The 22859-nt window shown below is 33.7% G+C and overlaps 1 protein-coding gene and 1 long non-coding RNA gene across 7 annotated transcripts; one reads left to right on the forward strand and one right to left on the reverse strand.

Moving 5' to 3' along the window:
• Positions 1-2294: 2294 nt before the first annotated feature.
• LOC139786549 (uncharacterized) lies at positions 2295-3776 on the forward strand. The gene is made up of 2 exons (XR_011722339.1): positions 2295-3382; positions 3495-3776. It is a non-coding gene; the product is annotated as an uncharacterized lncRNA (long non-coding RNA).
• LOC139786548 (uncharacterized) lies at positions 3426-22238 on the reverse strand. 6 transcript variants are annotated; one of them, XM_071725697.1, is made up of 14 exons: positions 21789-21946; positions 21602-21720; positions 21349-21527; positions 21125-21280; positions 20579-20694; positions 20404-20513; positions 20217-20338; positions 19761-20130; positions 19328-19687; positions 19060-19250; positions 18760-18965; positions 4048-4208; positions 3865-3944; positions 3426-3714 (listed from the first exon to the last, which is right to left on the reverse strand). In XM_071725697.1, exons 5-8 carry the CDS (start codon positions 20627-20629, stop codon positions 20027-20029), a joined length of 387 nt encoding a protein of 128 aa, XP_071581798.1. In that variant the 5' UTR covers positions 20630-20694; positions 21125-21280; positions 21349-21527; positions 21602-21720; positions 21789-21946; the 3' UTR covers positions 3426-3714; positions 3865-3944; positions 4048-4208; positions 18760-18965; positions 19060-19250; positions 19328-19687; positions 19761-20026. The 6 variants fall into 6 exon arrangements, 4 of the variants coding, with proteins under 4 accessions (XP_071581798.1, XP_071581797.1, XP_071581795.1 ...); XM_071725696.1 differs by lacking the exon at positions 18760-18965; XR_011722338.1 differs by lacking the exons at positions 3426-3714; positions 3865-3944; positions 4048-4208; positions 20579-20694 and adding exons at positions 16687-17057; positions 17240-17449; positions 17512-17657 and having other exon boundaries at positions 18230-18965; positions 21789-22238.
• Positions 22239-22859: the final 621 nt, after the last annotated feature.

Below are 22859 nucleotides of genomic sequence, written 5' to 3' on the forward strand. Positions count from 1 at the left end.
GTTTGCCCCGGCATTTTTCAATTCGAAAATTTGTCTTTGCGTCATTTTTGCTTTCCTGGCGGCAAAACAGAGCGACGTACAGCAAAACTTTCTGAATCAATTTTGTACCTGAAGGAACACTCTTTAAATATATACCATTAAATTTGCCTAAAAATTTTAATTAAATATTAAAAATTACCTTTGAAAAAATAGTGTCGAGTTAACCCCGGTCTCCCCTACTTTAAATTTTCAAATTTTTTAAATACTTTAAAGTAGAGAAAATCGAGGGTAGTTTCCGAACGAACGGTAAGGATACAAAATCTAAAACTTTATATTTTCACAAATTATCCCGAGTGTACAAGTAGTGATTGATTCTACTAATAAAACTTTATATTTTTACAGTACAAATTATTCCCAAACGCAAGTACAAATAGTGATTGATTCTGCTCGTAAAAAACCCAGGTAGCACATAATATTAGTTATACGTTTTTTGAACGTATATATAGTTAGTTTCATAACCGTAAAGAACCATTAAGAAACGTTTGAACAAAAATGTGTTTAAAATATGATTTAAATCATGATTTAAGAAACGTATTTTTTACGTTTCTACAGTTAAAAATATTTATTAAATTTTTTCTTTCAAAATTATAATTTGCTTTATTTATATATAATAGGGTAAATATGCATTTTTAAAAAAGGTAATTTTGTATAGATATCACGCCTTTTTGTAGTATTACGCATTTTATAAACAGTATGTACAGGATGTTATTTCGAGGTATAATACTACCACTTTGTTTTTTTTCGAGGTAACAACATAATACATATATACTACTATGCGTGTACTTGGCGCATTTTTTTGAAAAAAGGTAATTTTGTACGAATATCACGCTTTTTTGTAGTGTTTTTAAAAACACATAAATTATGGAACATTATAAGACAAAAACCAATTCGCTGTCTGTATTTGAACTGGTACTTTACTCTTGTACGTATGGAGTACTCACGTTCAGCTCGGCGAAAGAGAATAAGCATGGAAATCTCATTGTGCATATTTTAAAAGCATATAAATTGTGGAACATTTTAAGACTAAAACCAATTTGCTATCTGTATTTGAATTGGTACTTTACTCTTGTATGTATAGGGTGCTTACGTTTGGGTCGGCTGAAGGGGATGAGCACAGAAATCTCATTGTGCATATTTTAAAAGCATATAAATTGTGGAACATTTTAAGACTAAAATCAATTCGCTATCTATATTTGAACTGGTACTTTACTCTTGTACGTATAGGGTATTCACGTTCAGGTCGACAAAAGGGAATAAGCACGGAAATCTCATTGTGCATATTTTAAAAGCATATAAATTGTGAAACATTTTAAAACTAAAACCAATTTGCTATTTGTATTTGAATTGATACTTTACTCTTGTATGTATAGGGTGCTTACGTTTGAGTCGGCTGAAGGGGATGAGCACAGAAATCTCATTGTACATATTTTAAAAGCATATAAATTGTGGAACATTTTAAGACTAAAATCAATTCGCTATCTATATTTGAACTGGTACTTTACTCTTGTACGTATGGGGTATTCACGTTCAGGTCGACAAAAGGGAATAAGCACGGAAATCTCATTGTGCATATTTTAAAAGCATATAAATTGTGAAACATTTTAAAACTAAAACCAATTTGCTATTTGTATTTGAATTGATACTTTACTCTTGTATGTATAGGGTGCTTACGTTTGAGTCGGCTGAAGGGGATGAGCACAGAAATCTCATTGTGCATATTTTAAAAGCATATAAATTGTGGAACATTTTAAGACTGAAACCAATTTGCTATTTGTATTTGAATTGATACTTTACTCTTGTATGTATAGGGTGCTTACGTTTGAGTTGGCTGAAGGGGATGAGCACAGAAATCTCATTGTGCATATTTTAAAAGCATATAAATTATGGAACATTTTAAGACTAAAACCAATTCGCTATCTGTATTTGAACTGGTACTTTACTCTTATATGTATAGGGTGCTTACGTTTAGGTCGGCTGAAGGGGATGAGCACAGAAATTTCATTGTGCATATTTTAAAAGCATATAAATTGTGGAACATTTTAAGACTAAAACCAATTTGCTATCTATATTTGAATTAGTACTTTACTCTTGTATGTATAGGGTGCTTACATTTGGATCGGCTGAAAGGGATGAGCACAGAAATCTCATTATGCATAATTTAAAAGCATATAATATGTGAAACATTTTAAAACTAAAATCAATTCGCTATCTGTATTTAAACTGGTTCTTACTCTTGTACGTATGGGGTATTCACGTTCAGGTCGGCGAAAGGGAATAAGCATGGAAATCTCATTGTGCATATTTTAAAAGCACATAAATTATGGAACATTTTATGACTGAAACCAATTCGCTATCTGTATTTGAACTGGTACTTTACTTTTATACGTATGGGATACGCACGTTCGAGTTGGCCAAAGGCCAACGTGTTTTTATTTTTCCGCAACGTGTCCTACGAGCGGAGATATTGCGACGCAAAGTCGAAATGCGAAAATTTTATATTAAGATATTTCTACTAACGTCGACGTCTCTCAATATATCTCAATATATATATATATATCAGAGAAATGTAACTTTCACTTTTTCGACATTGGCGATACTATAGTATCGCCAGTTTCGATATCGCGCTCGCATTGTTATCGATCGATCTAGTAGGTAAATTAATAAGCAAAGATATTACGACGTAAAGTCCAAACAAATGTAAAAATTTTATTTATTAAGATACTTCTTCGTAAGATACGTCGGTCTCTCAATATATGACACTAGACATTACAGACGCGCGCGCTTCGCGCGCGCCATTTAGCTTTAACATTATGCTATTACTATTACACTATTCCCTAATAGCCAAATGCTAGCAGAATGCCGACAGTATGCCAGCAGATCCGAGCATGACCATCGAGCAGATTCCTGTCCCCTGCGTCCTCATTAAGCTTATTTTCTAGCAGCACGATCTGCTGCCCACAATGTAATCGCAGAAACGCGGCAGAAATCGTGCACAACATGCAGTCACAATGTGATAGTAAAAATGTAGCAAGAATTGGACATGAGCCATATGAGCTAATAACAGCAGAAACACAGCAGAAATGGTGCATAGCCTGCTGTCACAATATGATGGCAAAAATTAATATAGCTAGAAGAGAACATAGCTCACTATAACGTACTGGTTATTTATATATAATTTATTCTCTCCTATTACCATAAATAATATTTCAGTGGAAAGAATTGTTATTAATGACAGTAATTATACTATCAATTCAAAAGTATGCCACATTATAAGAGTGGACTCCACAATACAACTGATACAAGTTGTGCAGTACCGTAATTTATACCGAAGATAATAGACAAGGTAATATGTTTATCGAAATTAATAAATATCTTCTCGTTATATATAAATTTAATTCATATTATATGTATTTAATTCATAAAATTTCTTATACAATATACATATTATTTTACAGTTCAAAGACCAAGAGGCAGAGCCACGGGAATACGGCGGCAAGAAGAAAGATTTATGGCCTTTCTGTACAGACTTTCATCACCATACTATCATTGGGGCATTAGACGAGGCAGAGGCAGAGGCAGACAGTATAGATAGATAAGATTCCATATACCCATTATATTATATACTTCCATTATATTATATATATACTTCCATTATATTATGTACTCTTATATACCCTGAAATAATCATTTCTTTTTGTAAAATAAAAAAACAATAAAAACATGTAATATTGATCAGATTATTGTCTACTCCATCTTTCATGCATGCATGCGTACAACGTCTGCATGTGCAATGTACGCATAAATGAGAAATAATATATTACTAGCCAGATATATCTTGCTGCGGGACAGTCTTTTCTTTCCCTCGACGTATTAGTATGTCGGTGTAAAACATGTTGAAGTCAAGTCTAATTCAAACATAAATAATTTAGAAATTAATTAGTATCTAATTTTATATCAATTGTGTGAGAAAAAAAGGATGCATAAAAATTATATAAATAAAATTCTTACCGACATAACACATTAAGTAATTTCTCATTGTTATTATCACAACCCAAATCACAAATTCGATCTAGAAGTCGTGTCAATACTTTAGTAAATCTTTCGTCTAATGATACGATTGTTTCTTCGAAACTTCCTGTTCCATCTTTCGCCGTAGAACTGTTCTCAATCTATGAAAAAATACAGTCAATTAATATATTATAAGCGTGTACATGTATGTTACATAAATTAAAATTAAAAAGCATTTTTTTCAAGTAACAGAAATGTGATACATAATGAAGTCTTATTTAAATTATGATATATAATAATGCAGCGATAAACTATTATCACCATGCCTTTTATGATTAACTATACAAGTATAATGATTTTCTTCTTTTGAAACTAAATATAAATAATGATATGTAATATTATAATTCTAGAGGATAATTTATACTTTTATAATAACACTTAAATATATTTTTTAGATATGTAAATTTTTAACTTATGATTAGGTATTTGTTATTATTTGACCAAGTAATAAAATAGCAAATGTTTAATGTTGCATTGTACAAAACGCATGTTGTAAAAATACATAAAAATAGCTTGCTAATAATAAGTATTTTCAAAATCATATTTAAAAATATATATAAATAAAATTGCAATTTTTACAATACATATGGATATCTTCTATGAATACACCGTAAATACATATTACAAGAAAAATTTATTTATTTTATTTTAATTAAATATTTTTATTTTATAATGTTACCTCTTTAATTCTTTGTGATTAAAATGATTAAATAATTCTTTGTAATATTATAATTTTATCAAGGAGAATTAAAACTACTACCACTTGGGTTGATAGAAAGATCCTCAGGAATACAAAGATACATACCACTTGGGTTGAGTTAGGTAACACAATTTTGTTTTATTTTTTAAGAGTAGTTGCACTACAATTATTTTTCAAAGCAATATATATATTCTCTTTGTAGTTGGCGTAATTTAAAGAACATGGGTACAATGTATAATCAACGGACATCATGTATGTCATCAGGTGCGTTCAGCAGAAAACAATGTCAAGTTAATATTTATCTCCTCTCTTTCAAAAGACTAACCACGAACTACAAACTTCATATTATAACATTATTACAATTTATTTGTACTAGCACCACAGACGCGCGCTTCGCGCGCGCTATTTAGCTTTAACATTATGCTATTACTATTACACTATTAATTTCTTGATACACACAACTGTCAAAATATACGATGACAGCTGCAAATGAAGTAAGCGCAGCGAGAAAACCAATCAGCATCGCGGAAAAGCGGCAACAATAAATTCGACTATCGACTTAACATGCCTTTTTTTAGAAAGGACTAGCACGCAGCGCGCGCTACGCGCGCGCTTTCACGTCCAAACTTTTTCCGTTCCATTCACCTTAAAACACTCGTCCCACATCACCATTTCTCTCCGTTAAAATGTATTCCCATTCTCATCCACTGTGCCAATGTCCATTCGCCACCACTTGTTTCTTTTTTTCTCTCCGCTCACTTCACACATCTGTCTCTCCCATATTTTGTTTTCTTCTTTCTTTTTACTTCTCGCATAAGACTTATCACACTTCGCTTCCTCGGCTCTTATTTTTCTTTTTTTTTTCTTACACTTCACATTTGTTATCCCCTGTGCTTTTACTTCTCCCATTCTTCCTTTTTTTTCACTAATTATCTCTTCTTCCATTTTTTCAATATTTCCACCACTACCTCTAATTTTCTTTATTTTTTTATTTTATTTATTGAAAGATAATCTATCACATACTCGTTCTTTGTTATTAATTTTCTTATTTTTTTTCTTTATTTATCGAAAGATAATCTATTACATATTCGTCTTTCTTTCCCATATTTCTTTTTTCCACCTTACTCTTCACATTCTTTATCCCACTATACCTCCTTTGCTTTTCCTTCTCCCGCTCTCCCTTTTTCTTCACTATCTCTTCTTCCATTCTTTATTTAATCTTTTCTACCGCCATCCTTTTTTTTATTTTTACTATCTCTAATATTTTGTTTTTATTTATATTTATCTATTTATTTATTTATTTACTTATTCTTCTTTATTTCTTTGTTTTTCTTTATTTCTTTATTTATCGAACTCGCCGACATCTTAATGAACCAACCACTCTCGCGCGGAAAAGTGATAGTATAATAATACATATCGACAGCGCGATACATATCGACTCAAGACACATCTACTTCTCGATCAAAATTAATTTTTTTAAGTTTTATTTCTTTTCTTCTTCTTTTCTTTATTTTATAAAACCTTGATTGTAAAAAAAATGTAACAATTGTACACAACAAATAAATTTCTTTATAATTTTATTATAGTTATAATTATATTATTATTGAAATAATTATAAATTATAGCATTAATTATACATATTATTACTTAAAAATTAAATTTCATGATCCCTTTTAGCACATTAAATTAAGAAAACTTAGAAAAAATACAGTTAATATCAATTTTTTTAAAGTTACATTAATTCTTTCTACATTTTTCATTTATATTATAAATAAAGTTGTGAATGACGTAAATATTATAAATAATTTATTTAAAAAATGGAAGTATTAATTACGAAAAACCATCGATACGTGTTGCGAAATTAATATATTTCAAAAGTGTACTCTGACGAAACGTGAAGCTTTTATAATATATATGTATATAAATGAGTTCATGATCGCCATTGGTGGACCTTATCATTATTAAAGCTACAACTCATCTATCGTAACGCTTTGATCGTGGTCGTAAGCAATGAAGCCGTCGTATATAAACCGTATATCTATGTATAATATATCTATAAACACATTTTTTTTCACACGTCGAGAAAGCTGACAAGTTACGTAAAGAGTTCAAGCTGAATCAACTCATACGATGAGCTTACGATAGCGATTACGATGAGCGTTACGATCGCTTACGGTGAACATTACGATAGATGTAGTTGTAGCTTAAGACTTAATTGTTACACATTACTTTTCCAGTACAGTGGAACAACTAATACAACAATGATCATATCTAGTACAATATTTTATATATACAATATAATAAAAAAAAATGGTACAAATTAGAAATTAGCATATTGCTTAATCAACATTTAAAGACACACACAAAGTTCCTCTTATTGTATTTTATTTAATGCAATTACTATTTATTATTTTAGATTCCTCATAGAGGAAGCTTATGTGTGTGCGTCTTTAAATGTTGATTAAGCAATGTGCTAATTTCTAATTTCCTCTCTTTGAAATGATGAGGAAGCAACGTGCAAATTTCTAATTTGCACCATTTTTTTTAATTAAAAATTTATCTGTCGGAAAATAGAAAAGAACGTTCTTTGAACATTTACTAATGAAAGATTATCGTATAGTATCAATACACTGTAATTTTCTAATTATATTTAATTTAGTCTTTTCTACCCCTATTTCAAATATAATTCATTAAGAGAGATTTGGTTTATTACTTCATGAGATACAGATGTTTAAATATCAGAGAATGCGTACAAACATAAAAACTTTACAAAATTAGATCTAATCAACCAAATCTTAATGAGTTATATATGAAATAGGGGTAGAAAAGACTGAAAATTTTAATGGAATTTGAAACAGACCAATATCTCAAAATTTGCGGAAGTTACAGCGAAAATAAACATTTCTCAAAAAATTCAAAAAAAATTTTTAAATACATGATATTCTATTATTAAAAAAAAAATTTATCTCGATATTTTAAAATTTGCGGAAGTTACAGCAACCATCGTTTAAACCTATCGTTAAAAAAAATTCATCATATCATATTATTATGCTGATGAGGACCTAATTTACTTATATAATTAAAGACGTAAAAACCCATACTTCATAAATTTATTGATTTTTATATATAAAATCTGCTAAAAACGAATCATTCAAAAGCAATTATTAAAAATAAAATTTACCCTTTCTTTTACTAATTGTACAGTTTAAATAATAGTGAATATATTATTGATAATATTAGATCATTTTACATGTTTGTAACGTCCTAAAACTATTTAATTAAATTTTTCTTTGTTTTTATTTTTCTCATAATGCAGTTTTATATTTAAATATAAAATTGAGATGCAACGTAAACTGGCATTCTTATTGATAAAACAGATTATAAGGTAGTAAAAATCAAATCGAATAGAATAAAAAACACAGCATAAGATCTTGCTGCGAAATTATGAGATAAATACTGGCATGCTGTCGGCATACTGCCAACATTTTGCTATGTGGGGTAAAGCAATTGTCAAGACACACACAGTAACAGACTACGAAGGTAGAAAATGAAAGGTTTCGAGTTTAAATCCTGATCGGCTCTGTTAATTTTTCCGTTTACCCCTCTCGCTATCCAAAATTTCCTTCCGTATCTTTCCTCCACCCTCACTACACTCTTTGTTTTCTCGTATATTTCCATGATCCTCTTTCCCAACCTTTCACTCACCCATGGTTTTTTCAGACATCTTCCCAAAACCCTCCTGTCCACTGAATCAAATGCTGCCCTTAGATCGACAAAAGCAGCCACTACCTTCTTTTTCCTCTTTAATCGCTTCCCTATCGCATAATTCAGTGTGTAAAGGTTGTCCACCACTCCTCTCCTCTTCCTAAACCCTGCTTGGCTTTCTGGAATCATCCCCTTCTCCACCATCTCTTCCCTCAACCTATTTGCTAATATCGACGCGTACACTTTGTACGCCGTCGGCATCAGCGTAATCCCTCTATGCTCACTCACCTCTTTTGCCCCTCTTTTTCGCTATCGGAACGACTACTCCGTCCTTCCACGCCTCTGGAAAACCCTCTCCTTTCCATACTCTCCTGCATACTTCCCATAACGCCTTTCTTAAACCACTTCCCCCATAACTCCACACTTCATTTCCTATCTCGTCCTCTCCCGCCGCTTTACCTTTTTTCAGCCCTTTCAGCACTCTCTCTACTTCCTCCCATCCTATCTCCTTCTCTTTCTCCACTTCCCCCTCCGCCCCTTACTCTCCCTCCTCTCCTTCTCCAAGCCTTCGCTTGTATTCCGTTCCTTCTAACATCACCCTAAAGTATTTATCCCACTCCTCTATTGTTATCTCCTTATTAATTTCTACCCTTCTTCTCCTTTCCTTGTTTATTACTTCCCACACCTGCTTCTCTGTTCTCGCCTCTCTTGCCTCTTTCAGCAGATTTCCCTTTTTTCTTCCTTTTTCCTCACACATTTCCTTATACTCCTTCTTTCTTCTCTTATGATCTTCTTTGTGTTTTCTCCCTCTTTTCCAGTCTCTTAATAACTTTTCTACCTCCTCCCTCTTCTTCCTACAGTCCCCATCCCACCATACTCCCTTTCCTTCTGCCCCTCTTTTTACTCTTCTCACCCTTACTTCCATCTTAATTCTTTTTGTCAACTTTTCGACCTCTTTATCTATTGCCCCCCTACTTATTTCTACCTCCTCCGTCCTTCTTCTAAACTCCTCTCTTGCCTCTTTCGACCAGTCCGTCTTTTAAACCCACCTCTCTCCCTCCGCTATTGTCCCTCTCCTCTCACCAACCCCCCCCCCCTTTGTCCACCCGTACTGCTACTGATTGGTGATCCGAATCTACCTCACACCCCATCTCCAATCTTGTCACTCTTTCCCAAGCTTTTCTAACTCCTATTGCGTAATTGATCACTGTTTCCCCCCTTCCTCCTGTAAAAGTCACCTCCCCCTCCTCATCTCCCTCCTTTGCTCCGTTCATAATTTCCCATCCTTCCTCTTCCATCCATCTAATCAGCCCTTCCCCCTACCTATTTATCATTTTATCTTTTGATTTTCTTTCAACAACTCCCTCTTCTCCATCCTCTAGCGCTCCTTTCTCCCCTGTTCTCGCATTGAAATCGCCCCCCAATATCCATCTCTCCTCTCTCCCTTCCCCCTCTTTTACCGATTTTATCTTACCCATCATCTTATCCAAGTTGCCGCTTACGTAAACTGTTGCCAATCTCCATTTCTCCTTCTTCCATCTTACTTCTCTAATCATTGAACTCTCCTTCTCCACCCATTCTTCTTCCTCTTCTAACCCTTTTCTGACTTCCATCATTATTCCACCTATTGCTCTTCCTTTTCTTCCAACTCTTTCTTTCCTTGCACCCTGTATACTCCAGTTGAACTCCTTTGGCACCCTATTCTTCATTTTCTCCCATTCCTCCTGTTCCAGCCACGTCTCCACCAACCTCACGATATTCCACTCTTTTATCCTTTCCCAAAACCCTTCTTGTTTTTCCTTCACTCCCGCTACATTCCAAAAGCCTATCTTTAGGCTTCCTTCCTGTTCTTTCCCCTCCTCCTCCTTTCTCCTGCATTCCTTTCTTCCCCCTTTCCCCATTCTCCCCTACTTTACCTCTTTTTTACTTCTTTTTCCTCATCCCAACTCCACCACTTCCCCTCTATCCAAATCTTTCCGTACTTTACCCAAGCTCTCCTCCTATTCCTTCTCTCCTTCTCAGCTATCCTCTACAGGCTCCATTACATTTTTCTTTCCTTCAAGGTCATGTCATCCTCTATTCTTTCCATCCTTCCTTTCAACACATTCTTCCTCTGCATTACCTCTCTTTTTCTTTCTCTATCTTTTAACCTAATTAAAACCATTTTCTTCTCTTTCTTCGTCTTACTTCCTATCTCTTTTACCTCCTCTATTTCTCCCTCCACCCCCATATCTAGCCATATCTTCTCTACCGCTTCTTTTAGCATTCCCTCTTCCACCTCCACCCCTTTTACTACTATATTGTTTCTCCTTCTGTCTCTCTCTTCTAACTCTCCCCACCTTTCTAGCTCTCTTACTTTCACTTCCATTGCTTTATCTCTTTTTCCTATCTCTTACTTTCCTTCCTCTTTCACTTCTCCCTGCCCTTCCTTCCTTCCATCTTTTTCCTTCTCTATACTCTCCAGTCTTTCTTTCAACTCTTCTATCTCCTTCTTCAATTCCTCCCTTTCCTTCTGCCATTTCACCTTTCTTTCTTCCACATCCGCCCTCATCTTCTTAATCTCATTTTTTATCATTTCTTTCTCTTTCTTGCTTTCTACCTTCTACCCTCTCTTTCTGTTCTTTCTTTAATTTCCGTATTTCCTCCATCATTTTACTCATTATCCTTATAATCTGTTCTTTCCCCTCTGGCGATCTCACCATTTTCCTACTCCTTTTAAACGCCTTTTCCTTTTCTCCTCTTCCCCCTTCCTTTCCTTTTCTTTTAAAATAATCATCCATATCCGCTTTATCCTTTCCCTCAATTTCCTTTCTCATCCCCTCTACTCTCCTTTTTATCCCCTGCCTTCCTCTCACCTTCTTTATTCTATCGTCTCCTTTTCTCGCTATCTCGCTTCAAATCTACCGCCGCCCTACTCCTTCCCTTCTCTCTCCGAGATGTCACTACCTGTTCTCTCAGCCTTTCTTACTCTTCACCCGCGATGTCACCACCTCTCAACCGCCTGCCAAACTTCACTTTTTCTCTAAGGTGTCCCTAACCTCTTTCTGACCACACACCGTTACTAACTAACATCTCCTCTTCTACCCTTCCTTGCTTCTCGCCACCACTTCCACCGCCTTCGCCACCTCTCCCTTCCCTCCACCACTACTCTCCTCTCTGCTACTACTCCTAATCTCACTCTATGCTTTATTTTTCGCTCTCTATCGCGCTTGCTAACCACCCGCTTCCACCGCCTCCTACACCAAAAGTCCCTCTCCCTCTCTTATTAATTAATCACATATTATTTTATTTTTCAGACTCCCTTGTACTTTTTCAATCTTTTTCATTCTTACTCATTCTCTCTCATTTTATCTCATTTTGTTTTATTTAATTTGTTTGATTCACTCTCAATTACGTTCTTTCCATCACTATCTTTATGTAGTCTCCTTCCACTGTCTTTGTATAGTTTCCTTCTTTCTCATCTATTCTGCATCATTTTTCTAATTTTATTGCATTTTACTGCTTTACCTTCTCTCATTCTTTTTTATTCTTATTTGTTCTCACTCATAATGCTTTATTTTCGCTCATTGTCTTCTCTTTATTTCTCCCATTCTTTTTTATCTTCTCTGATTCTCTCTGATTTTTGTTCATGTCCTATTATTCAATTTTATTCTCATCTATTCTCTTAAATTCATATCCTGTCGTCCTAATTCTGTCTCTTTTCGCATTTTGCAGCCATTTTTTCTTATTCTCACTAATTCTCTCTCTCTCTCTCTCTCTCGCTCTCCCTCTCTCCCTTCTCTCTCCCTCTCCCCCTCTACCCTCCCTCCCTTTCTTCCTCCCTCTCTTTCTTGCTATCCCCCCCCTCTCTCTCTCTCTTTCCCCCTCTTCCTCTTCCTCTCTCTCCTTTTTTCTGCCTCTTGGCTCTCCTCTTTCCTTTTTTTTATTTTTTCTTCCTTCTATTTTTTTTAACTTTATGATATCTTAATCATAAAGAATAAAGAATCATATATTACATAAAACACGCTGTAGCTATCTTCATCGTTGATGTGATCATGATTTATAGCATCAGTTATATCAATTATTGTTTAAAAATTTAAAGAAAAAAAAATTTGCTTTTTCTTGTCACGCAATGACTCAACGTAAATTTTTTTTTAAATAGGACGGACTTTAAAAAAAGCTCTAAAAAGAATAAAAAATGAAAAAAATTAACAAATAAAGAAGCTTTCAAAAGTATGAAATAATACTTTTAAGAATTTCTTTCAATTTTTTGAAGTCGGCGCCAAATTAATGATAATTTTAATAGCGTTTTTCATTGGCAGAATTAGTGCGCACTTACAAGTACGCTCCAGTTCTGCCAAAGAAAAACGCTATAAGTATTCTTTTCAATTTTTTGAAGTCGACGTCAAATTGATTTAGCAATTATTAATTTGGCGCCGACTTCAAAAAATTGAAAAAAAAAAAACTTAAGAATATTATTAATTTGGCGCCGACTTTAAAACATTGAAAGAAATTCTTAAAAGTATTATTTCATACCTTTTAAATCTTCTTTATTTTTTAATTTTTTTATTCTTTTTAGAGTTTTTTTGAAAAATCGGTTTTATTAAAAAAATTTTTTATTTTAAATTTATACTTCTTTAGTGCGTTATTCAATTGATACGAATCAAAAATAATAATTTATTATTTGCTTGTAATTATTAAGTAGCATATTTCCTTACTGCTCCGTACCCTGATGTTCTAACGCGATATTTTATGTACTAAAACTTTCCGGAGCAAGGATTGCTCTATAGTGAAAACCGCATCCGTCCAGTAGTTTCAGAAAAAATCGTGGACATATCTACATACATCATACTCGCCGAATTGAGAACCTCCTTTTTGAAGTCGGTTAAAAATAAATTATATTTAATTTTTTATCATGAAATTAAATTTTACACGTGACTGTTATGTCACATAGAAATTGATATATAAATCTATTTTAAAAAATAGAAGAAACAATTAAAATTTTTAAAATTGCTCAAAAATTTAAAAAAAGATAGAACCGACTTCAAAAAACTGTAAAAAATAAGAAAAAATTTTAAAAAATAAAAAAGCTTTACATTTTTTCTTACTTTTTAGAGCTTTTTTGAAGTCGGTTTTATTAAAAAAAATTTTTTATTTTATACTTTTTTAGTGCTTTATTCATTTAACATGATTAAAAAATAATATGTAATCTCTTTCAAATATTATATATCTTTCTACTTCTTTCTGCACTTTTTCAATCAGTATCTCCAATATTTTTGCAATATTTTAACCATACAGGATAACTCCATCTGTTTTTGTTACATATAAAATTTTATTGCATTGTCTCGTATACTCTCCTTTGGTTTTAGTCTGTGTAATTCCTTACTTGTTGTAATTGGATATCATTTAAGGATAACATTTTCTTGTAATTTTTATTTGAGAAAAGTCGCTATTTTATAATTTAAATAAATCTTCGGGTAATTATGAAGAAAAGTGGCTTCCTCACCGATTTGTCTAAAACTTAATAAATATTGTGTAGGTCCACCTAGCTTACTGGCTGAAAAAGTGCAAAAAAGGGAGTCTTAAAAAATCTTTATTAAAACTTCCTATACACATAAAATCCCGAAAAGACGTAAAATGTAAGTGTAAGAAAATCGACCAATCCTAATCAAGTATTGTGCTGTCCGTAATCCCAGTAAAAGAAAATATTAGATTAAAATTAATCGATTTTCTTATGCTTATTACCTTTTATGTCTTTATGGGATTTTATGTGTGAAGCGGGGAGCACACACTTCTGCACAACGCATAATGCGTAAGCATAAGAAAATTGATTGGTCTATTTCCTTATGCACATGTGTATGGACCAATCAATTTTCTTATGCTTACGCATTATGCGTTGTGCAGAAGTGTGTGCTTCCCACTTGAAGGTCTTTAAGCCCCGGACACACACTTTTTCGTAACAGTAACAGTAAAGTTTCGACCAATCGCTTTGTTCGATTCGGGAACATACGGTCGTACATACGTTCCCGATTCAAGCAACGCGATTGGTCGAAACTTTCTGTTACTGTTACGAAAAACTGTGTGTCCGGGCCCTTAAAGGCTGTTGCACATAACAAAGTTTAAAGGTCAATCCAGACAAACTTGCATAGCGCATAAACATAAGCATAAGAGAATTGATTGGTCCGTATGCATGTGCATAAGGAAATAGACCAATCCGTTTCTTTATGCATATGGTTATGCACCTATGCAAGTTTGTCTGGATAGACTTTTATGGCTTCTGCCCACAGAACACGGAAACGCTTGCCGCGCGGCAAGAAAGCGACACGGTAGCTAATAAACTTTTGGTTCTTACAGAAAAGTGACACGTTGCTTGGTTACCGCGTCGCTCCTTGCTGCGCAGCAAGCGTTTCCGCGTCCTGTGGGCAGAAGCCATTAGTCATAATTGTAAGGCCATAAGAAAATAGACCAATCACACTCGATTATTCTTCAAACGCAAGGAGAATAATCGATTATGATTGGTTTATTTTTTTACGACCTTACGATTATGGCTGAATCTCAAAATAAGCTCATAATCGTATTCATATATCGCATCGTTTATATTATATTAAAGGAAATTCAAGGTTTATTGTACTAATTGCCAGTTTACGTACAGAAATGTTTTATTTTTAAATTATGATCAAATTACAATCAATACAAATATATCGGAAACAAGCAAGTTTTAGAGAATATCTCAGTTTTTTGGCTACCATAAGAATATTCAGATAAAATGACAGCTATTTTGTTAGGTGTCGATATATTGCATCAACCGCCATGTGTTTTTGCAAAATTCATGAGATACGTCCTATTAGTTATTATCATATCCGACAGAAGAAACAACTGTTTTAAATTGATAACTGATTTTTAATAAATGTTGATAATCAATTTAAAACAATTGATCATATCTATTTTATAGCTTAGTATAGTAAAGCTAGTTTATTTGTTCAGACATCCACATTTCGACTGATTAGTATTATAGTAATAAAGGTATGCGCTAAGTCTGCACTTTAGCTAGATATCATAAAACATGTATCATTCTTTCTCTCTGGCACATCATACATTGGTATTACTAAGTATACGTTTACTTTCTTTTTAAATCACTACGAAACAATGCAGAAAAAAACTCGATATCGAATCCTAAAGTTTGATATAGGTATGCTTAGACTGTAGTAAAAGTAAAAAAAATATATATATAATAATTAAAAGAAAAGGAAAAAAAGAGAAAAAAAAGAAAGAAAAGACGCTTAATTACGTGAAAAGTGTATTCAGAAATAAAAATCGATTCCTTGTGCACATCTGACCGTGTTAAATTCAAACAAGTCATTTTCGTCCATCATCATAATGTTATTAATCAACACAGCTTTGAAACGTAAAAATCTAGTGTTGTTAAATAACTCTAATAATCGTAAATCAAAAACTCAATTTTCTCAAGTAAATAGAAAGGAACATCATTGGGAACACCTTTGAACCAGAATTTCTTGAAGCTGCCGCCTACCATTGTTACGATTAAATAATAACAGAAATCCATTTTCCTTGTACCGCATCGAGTTACATCTTAGTTATGTCACATTCATTTTTCGGTTTTCATAATCACCTCCGATAGCGCGTATCAAAGTAATCGACGAGATTATTGGGTCGAGTAATAAAGTGATAAAGTATCAAAGCAACAATACATATTTTACCTCAATACGGAACATTCGTGAAAAGTATGTTGAATAATTTGCCCATCGGATTAAGACTACTATAAGCTAAATTAAATAAACTCGATACCAGAACATCACACTACGAATACCAAATTGTATATATTGTGTAAGTACTGAGCGACATATCTAGATGAAAAATCTATCCAGAGCGATAATTGACGTACAACCGCGCGTTATCCAGCCTAATATTAGATCGTTAAACGTTAACAAGTGACCAAGGTGTACCATACGATACATCCACATAAGTTAGGAGAGCTTAGTATAAAAATGAGGCACAGTTTCACAAATCAGGAAATCCTTCTTACCAAATGCTACTCCTCTATCTCCCAATAAATATATCCGTATATCAAACATGACAGTGTAATTACCATCATTAAACTAAACCATGCATGGATATTAATATATGTGTCCTTAATGTGTTTAAGGAGAATGACGATTTCTTAAATAACTTGTCGTATTCTTATGTCGGTAACAAACAGTCTTAACAACGAGTGTAGACTAATCATGACGCGTTCTATAATCGTGTAATCCTTGCGTCGGTATGCGTCATGTTACGTGCTGGGAGTTAATAATTCTCATCAGGTGTAACGTAGCAACGTTAGTAGCGATTGGCAATTGGTGACGACGCAACGTAATTGCTTAATCACTGGTACCATTAATCAGAGTTTCTTTAGGCTTATTGCTCTGCTGCATATGAGGAGGACGAGACCGATGTTCTCTTTGGCCTTTAGGTCCCTGAGAACTGTTGTTAGATATGGATACGTCGTTCGCGGGTGTTCCTTCCTTGCTATTCATGGTCGATTGGTCGCACGGGCCGGCATTACTGCCTAAACAAATGTATATAGATTAACTCTAAATGTATTCATATACATATACAAATATGCGCGTCAGCCTACCGATCAAGCACGTCTTTCACACGCGTACACACGCACACGTGTACACGCGCACGTGTACACGCGCACGCACGCACACACACACGCGCGTGATCAATAAGTATTATTATTATTACCTTTATCAATGCTTGAAACATCTTGGCTGTCTAAAACAGTGTCTTCGTCATCGGTAGTACGACGATATTCATCTCTGCGATCTCTACGCTAGGTTGGAAGATGACTTTGTCTGCCACTCATATATCCTAAATTACTTCTCTGATAACCACCTCTTGACAGTAAAGCCCCGAACGCAATCTTCACTGCTGTCCAAAATATCTCTACGTAATCTTAATAAACTTTTATAAAACAATTTCGAAATAATACAAGCGATAATAATTTTTATTATTACCTCTCTATATATCTTAAATATGCATGAATTTTCTTCCAACTATATTTGTAATGTCATCAACTTTTCACGCTTGTTGAATATTTGCACCATGAGCACTAATAGCTAATCCCATCAGATCTTCTCGAACATTAAATTCATCGGTATATCTAAAATAAGGCAAATTTTACATAATGCAAAAACAGTAATTATTACATCTGCTTATATATATAAAATATATGATTACAAAGATAAATATAATTTACTGTCTGTATCAAAAATCTATAATTACTGTAACGTATACCTTAGATTAGATTTGTACGAACAAGCAATAAATATTGAAACATTATAGATGACGTTAAAAGATAATAGTTACTTTCCATTTACATCAAAACTCAGATAATTCTCACTTGTGATGTCATTCTGTCTTTATTATTCATTAATTGCCAAAAAGGCTAGAACGACGTCACAAGTGAGAACTTATCTGAGTTTTGATGTAAAAATGTAAAGCACCTATTAATATGTAAAATATAATTTATATATATTTATTTATTTACTAATAATATCATGTATATTTATATAAAATTCTAACCTCGCGAGACACCACGCGAGCACACGTCATTGCGTTAAAAGATATTAATGTATAATATAATTTATATATATTTATTTACCAATATTTTATCAATAATATTTATATATAATAGTGAATTATATTTATTATATAATAAAAAATCCTACTAACCTCGCAAAACACCACGCGAACACACGCCACACACGTCACATCGCACGATTTACACACGCGAAACTCGCCAAACTCGCCGCAATCTCGATCGCGCCGTCAATCTCGACCGCGCGCCAGCCAATCACGCACGCGGAAAAGCGGCAACACTACGTGCGAGATATTCGACTCCAAACAACAACTTCTCGCGTCTCCATGACTTTTTTAATATAGGATTTTTAATTCGAGTCAAATGTGCGCCTGCATCTATCGCACGTCATTTTACTGCTTACCACAGACAATTGGTATTATAAACGTGCCATAAAAAAATGACTACTGGTCAATATATTTCGACACATAAAATATTATGATATTGTAAGATTATAATTTATAATATAATACATAGACGCTAGTCATATAAACATCAAACCATTTCATTACTTGATACGAAAAAAATGCCACTTTGATCTGCCAATTCAATCAGCCCAATTAATTGCTACGTTTTCTTCTTGGCACTAATCAACATATTTCTCTTTTGACTATTTCTCATTTACCTCACAGATTTACATTTCGCTCACTTCATAATTATCAATATCCTAAAATTTAGAAGCAAAGTCCTTTTAACTGTATCTTAACATCACGGATTGATATTCTCAAGTTTTGAATATCTCGTTTACAACATGTGTCAAATGTATCAACGCTGTAACATAATTCTAAAGATTCCAATTTGCCGGTGTACTGTAACGATTTCATATACTTTCTGAAATATTGAAGTGAGATCAACGTTTTAATATGCAAGAAAAATTTATATTCTGCCGATAAAATAAACAATAATTTATTATAATTATTTATACCTAAAGGTACATATATCTTGCTTGGTCAATTCCTCTAACGTTGTAGTATCAACGACAGTCTGCAATATTCGAAATACTCGATATCGTACGTTACAACTATATTCAGTCTCGCCATGACGATTGCCGAAACCTATGTTTATAAGAATTGTGCAAACAAATCCATATCTCCATATTCCAGCATATAACATATCCTACAATTAAGTATATTTCACAATCAATTGTTGATTTAGAATTGAATATAAAAAAAATGGTGTACCAACAACATTACCTAAGTAAATTATCTTCATAGTTGGTATTCTGATCAGACTCTTTCGTCGCTAGAAACGTCTCTGTAAAGCTTTGAGACAATTCGGTATACCTGGCATTAGATTGTAGCCATTCTTCCAATAAATCCATACGCAATTTTATCGTATTCAACGAGAACAGTTTACCCAGCTCGTTAACAGCAGCGTTAATATCGTCTGTAGTTGGTTGCAGTTCGATATCGTAATGGTATGCTTTCTTCGTTATACAATTCATACACCAGCTTGCACGGATTTTCAATTAGAGCAAGATACTCATCTTTCTCCAATCCGTACGTACGTAGAATATGCTCGGACGTAAATCTCAAATATTTGGATTTAATTTTCTGAAGTAAAAGCCATAGAAGTCAATATATTTTTTACAACATAGACACGTACTTTACACAGAGATTACCGTACTTCTAACATTCCTTCTTCAAATTTAGTGGAATTCTGTGCCGCCAGCTGAGCATACTCGTAACATTCTTTCGCGGCAGCAACGCGATCAGCACCCGGAGGTGTATGATTTACGACATAGTACAATGCTGCAGTACCATAATAGAATCCATCTGAATCTGTCATCCGTTGTATACATTTCTTGATATCTTTGAGCAACGTGGTATTTTTCGGATAAAGCGACCATGCAGTATTTTTCGATGCAGTAGAATTATTTCCCCATACTTGTGTCACTTCACCTTAATAGCTAATGTGCATATGAGATGTGCCTCCAAATTAAGTACGGGTGCGATGTCAAGCCACTTGCCGTATGTTCTTAAATTCAACTCAGGTGCTAGTAACGAGAATTAATAAAATGTGAAATTAAGTTAAGTAATCATCCAAGTGCTGGCCATAAATTTATTTCTGAAATATATTTACTAATGATTTTCCAAATATCGACTTTAAGCAAGAACGGAAGTCTCCATTGGGCTATCGGCGGCAACGTACTATGTCCAGGATTAAGCTGTATCCACTCATCGTGTTCCATTGGTGTAGGAAGCCTGTCATGATTGATAGTATGATTATTAAATTCAAAATTAATATATGCGAAATTATTATAATTTACCCGCTCCGAGTGTAATTTTGCAAGAAGCAAAGATAATTTCTCTTTTCCATATTTTTGTCTCCTATGAGATCCATTAGTATAATAAACACTTCATAGTGGTAAAATGTAATCTGGAAATTTAAATGTAAAATTCACATTATAAGAAACTATACTATCCAACATTTTTATAGCTTACGTGTTCCCATAACGTAGAGATACATCGCTTCAACATGGATTTATCTTCCATTTGCGCAACAACTCCATTACATTTCTTTCTTAATTCATCGATTTCATCTTTACAGATAAGTAACTCTATAATATATTACTCGATTATTAAATTGGTGTTCAATATCATACGAAAATGATCTACGTATAAAAATATGTAAATATCCAAATATTAAATTAATTGTCACAATACATATTATTTTCTTATATCATTTGCCTTTATTCACGCTTGTATTCGAAACGGTTATCGTTGGATTCCACGTTTTTAGTAATATTTGTAAATAATTCAAAAGGCAATCATTGAATTAAATCCGAAGCTACAACAATAATCTTTTAATAAAGGAATCACGTTCTCTTTATTAGGTACTGTTTATGATCTGCTGTAAAATTTTTCTTTTGCTCGAAGCACTATTTGTTAAAACTCTGTAAATGTATTAAAAATATATACATTGACACATATGTATAACAAGATTGCGTTTAATATAAAAATAGACTCAATGATAATGCATGAGCGTACCTTTAGAAGTTATTGAATAACGTGACAGTCGTTGTGCCCAAATATGCAATAGCTTGTAACTCTCAAACGTTTGTGTCAATGATCGATTTTGCCCCAAGCGCGAATATTCATATCCCAAAGTGAGATGTACAATGCTGAATATGATCGGTCTGAAATCTACAAATATAAATCTTTACACATTATTATCGAAAATTAATTATCGAAAAATAGATTTATTTTCTTACGATGTAGAAACGGTGGAAAGCCAACTGCACGCCTCTTGTTCTGATAACATAAAGAGAACCGATAGCCCTAATTGCAAATCGAATGATCGTCCGGTGCATAACTTTCTCAATAAATTCATCAAAGCTGTGATAATATAAATTTCATTTCCGTTAATATCTCTTCGTTTCTTTCAGACGTGCTAAGATACATGAAATAAAACGTTTTGAAAATTTGCCAGTAAAGTATAATAATTAAAATCTAAGATAAACTCACCCAAGATATAATTATATTCCTCAATGATGAAGAAAAAACAGTCTCTGATTAGCGACGATCGTTTCCTCCATGCGAGTAAATAAGAAAGATCCATGTTATGCACAACAATCTAGGTTAACCTGTGTAAACACTCGCGTAAAACGTAGTTATATATAGGATAGGATAATTATATTATTAAACCAATTACCTTGAATTAATCGTCGCGTCGCGTAAAGAGTCATCATCACGTATATCATACGTTTACGCGAGCGTTACTTTTGTAGTAACTTACGAATAATTCCTTCGCGTAAACGGGAGATAACTTACGATAATTTACTCCGCGTAAACGAGGTAAATTATCGTAAGTTACTATCACATCACGGTCGGTCTCGCTCCGACGACACTACCGTTCTCTCAACGATATAGGTTAAGTGAACTGACTGTGACGTGACAGCGCACTGAACGCACTATCTGCACTGCGCGCAGTACAGCACACACGTATGAACGCACTATATCTGCACTGCGCGAAAGCGCCGCCAGTGTCGAAAAAGTGAAAGGGACATTTTCTCTGATCACGTGATATATATGAACTGACTGACAGCGCGCTAAACGCACTATCTACACTCGCGCAGTACACACACGTATACATATGTGCTGGCGATACTAGCACCGCCCTGGTGTCGAAAAGTGAAAAGGACGCGACTCCAGCCAATGAAATGATGGCATGGCATGAGAGACGGTCGACGTAGAAGTAGAAGAAGTAGTATCTTAAAATAAATTTTCACATTTGGACTTTGCGTCGCATATTTCCGCTCGTAGGGCACGTAGCGGAATATTATAAGAGAAACCCCCCCCAAATCGACCCAAGCTATCGATCAAGCCTACTTAAAAACTTGATCCGTTCACTCGTTATATGAGATCTCAACACTCTCGAGTACTCGCAACTCGTCGCGTCGCGTAAAAGAGTCACGGTCGGTCTCGCTCCGCGTGTACTTGGCGCGAGACACTACCGTGTCTCTTGATATCTAGTATTTATTATGCATAGCTCTCTCTACTCCTAAATCCTTTCCTTCTGATTAGTGTTTATAATATTATTTCATTTATTTACAATTTTACATTTATAAATATATATATATATATATAATATTATATATATACATATATATATTACATATATGTATATACATATATATATATTTAAAAGTTATAAATATAAAAAACTGTAATATAATTAATACAATTTATAATGTAACGTAGCGCATCGTCGATTTGCGAACTC

The sequence above is a fragment of the Temnothorax nylanderi genome, unplaced genomic scaffold (genome assembly GCF_030848795.1).
Source record: "Temnothorax nylanderi isolate EJ_2023f unplaced genomic scaffold, tnyl_v1.0 TNYL_tig1072_pilon, whole genome shotgun sequence".
Lineage (NCBI taxonomy): Eukaryota > Metazoa > Arthropoda > Insecta > Hymenoptera > Formicidae > Temnothorax > Temnothorax nylanderi.

Coding starts and splice junctions, on each gene's coding strand:
- LOC139786548 (XM_071725696.1), bottom strand. CDS start 20,629: ATGGAAGATAAATCCATGTTGAAGCGATGTATCTCTACGTTATGGGAA. Junction 20,514..20,578: donor TCTCTACGTTATGGGAACAC/GTAAGCTATAAA, acceptor TTAAATTTCCAG/ATTACATTTTACCACTATGA. Junction 20,339..20,403: donor CAAAATTACACTCGGAGCGG/GTAAATTATAAT, acceptor CAATCATGACAG/GCTTCCTACACCAATGGAAC.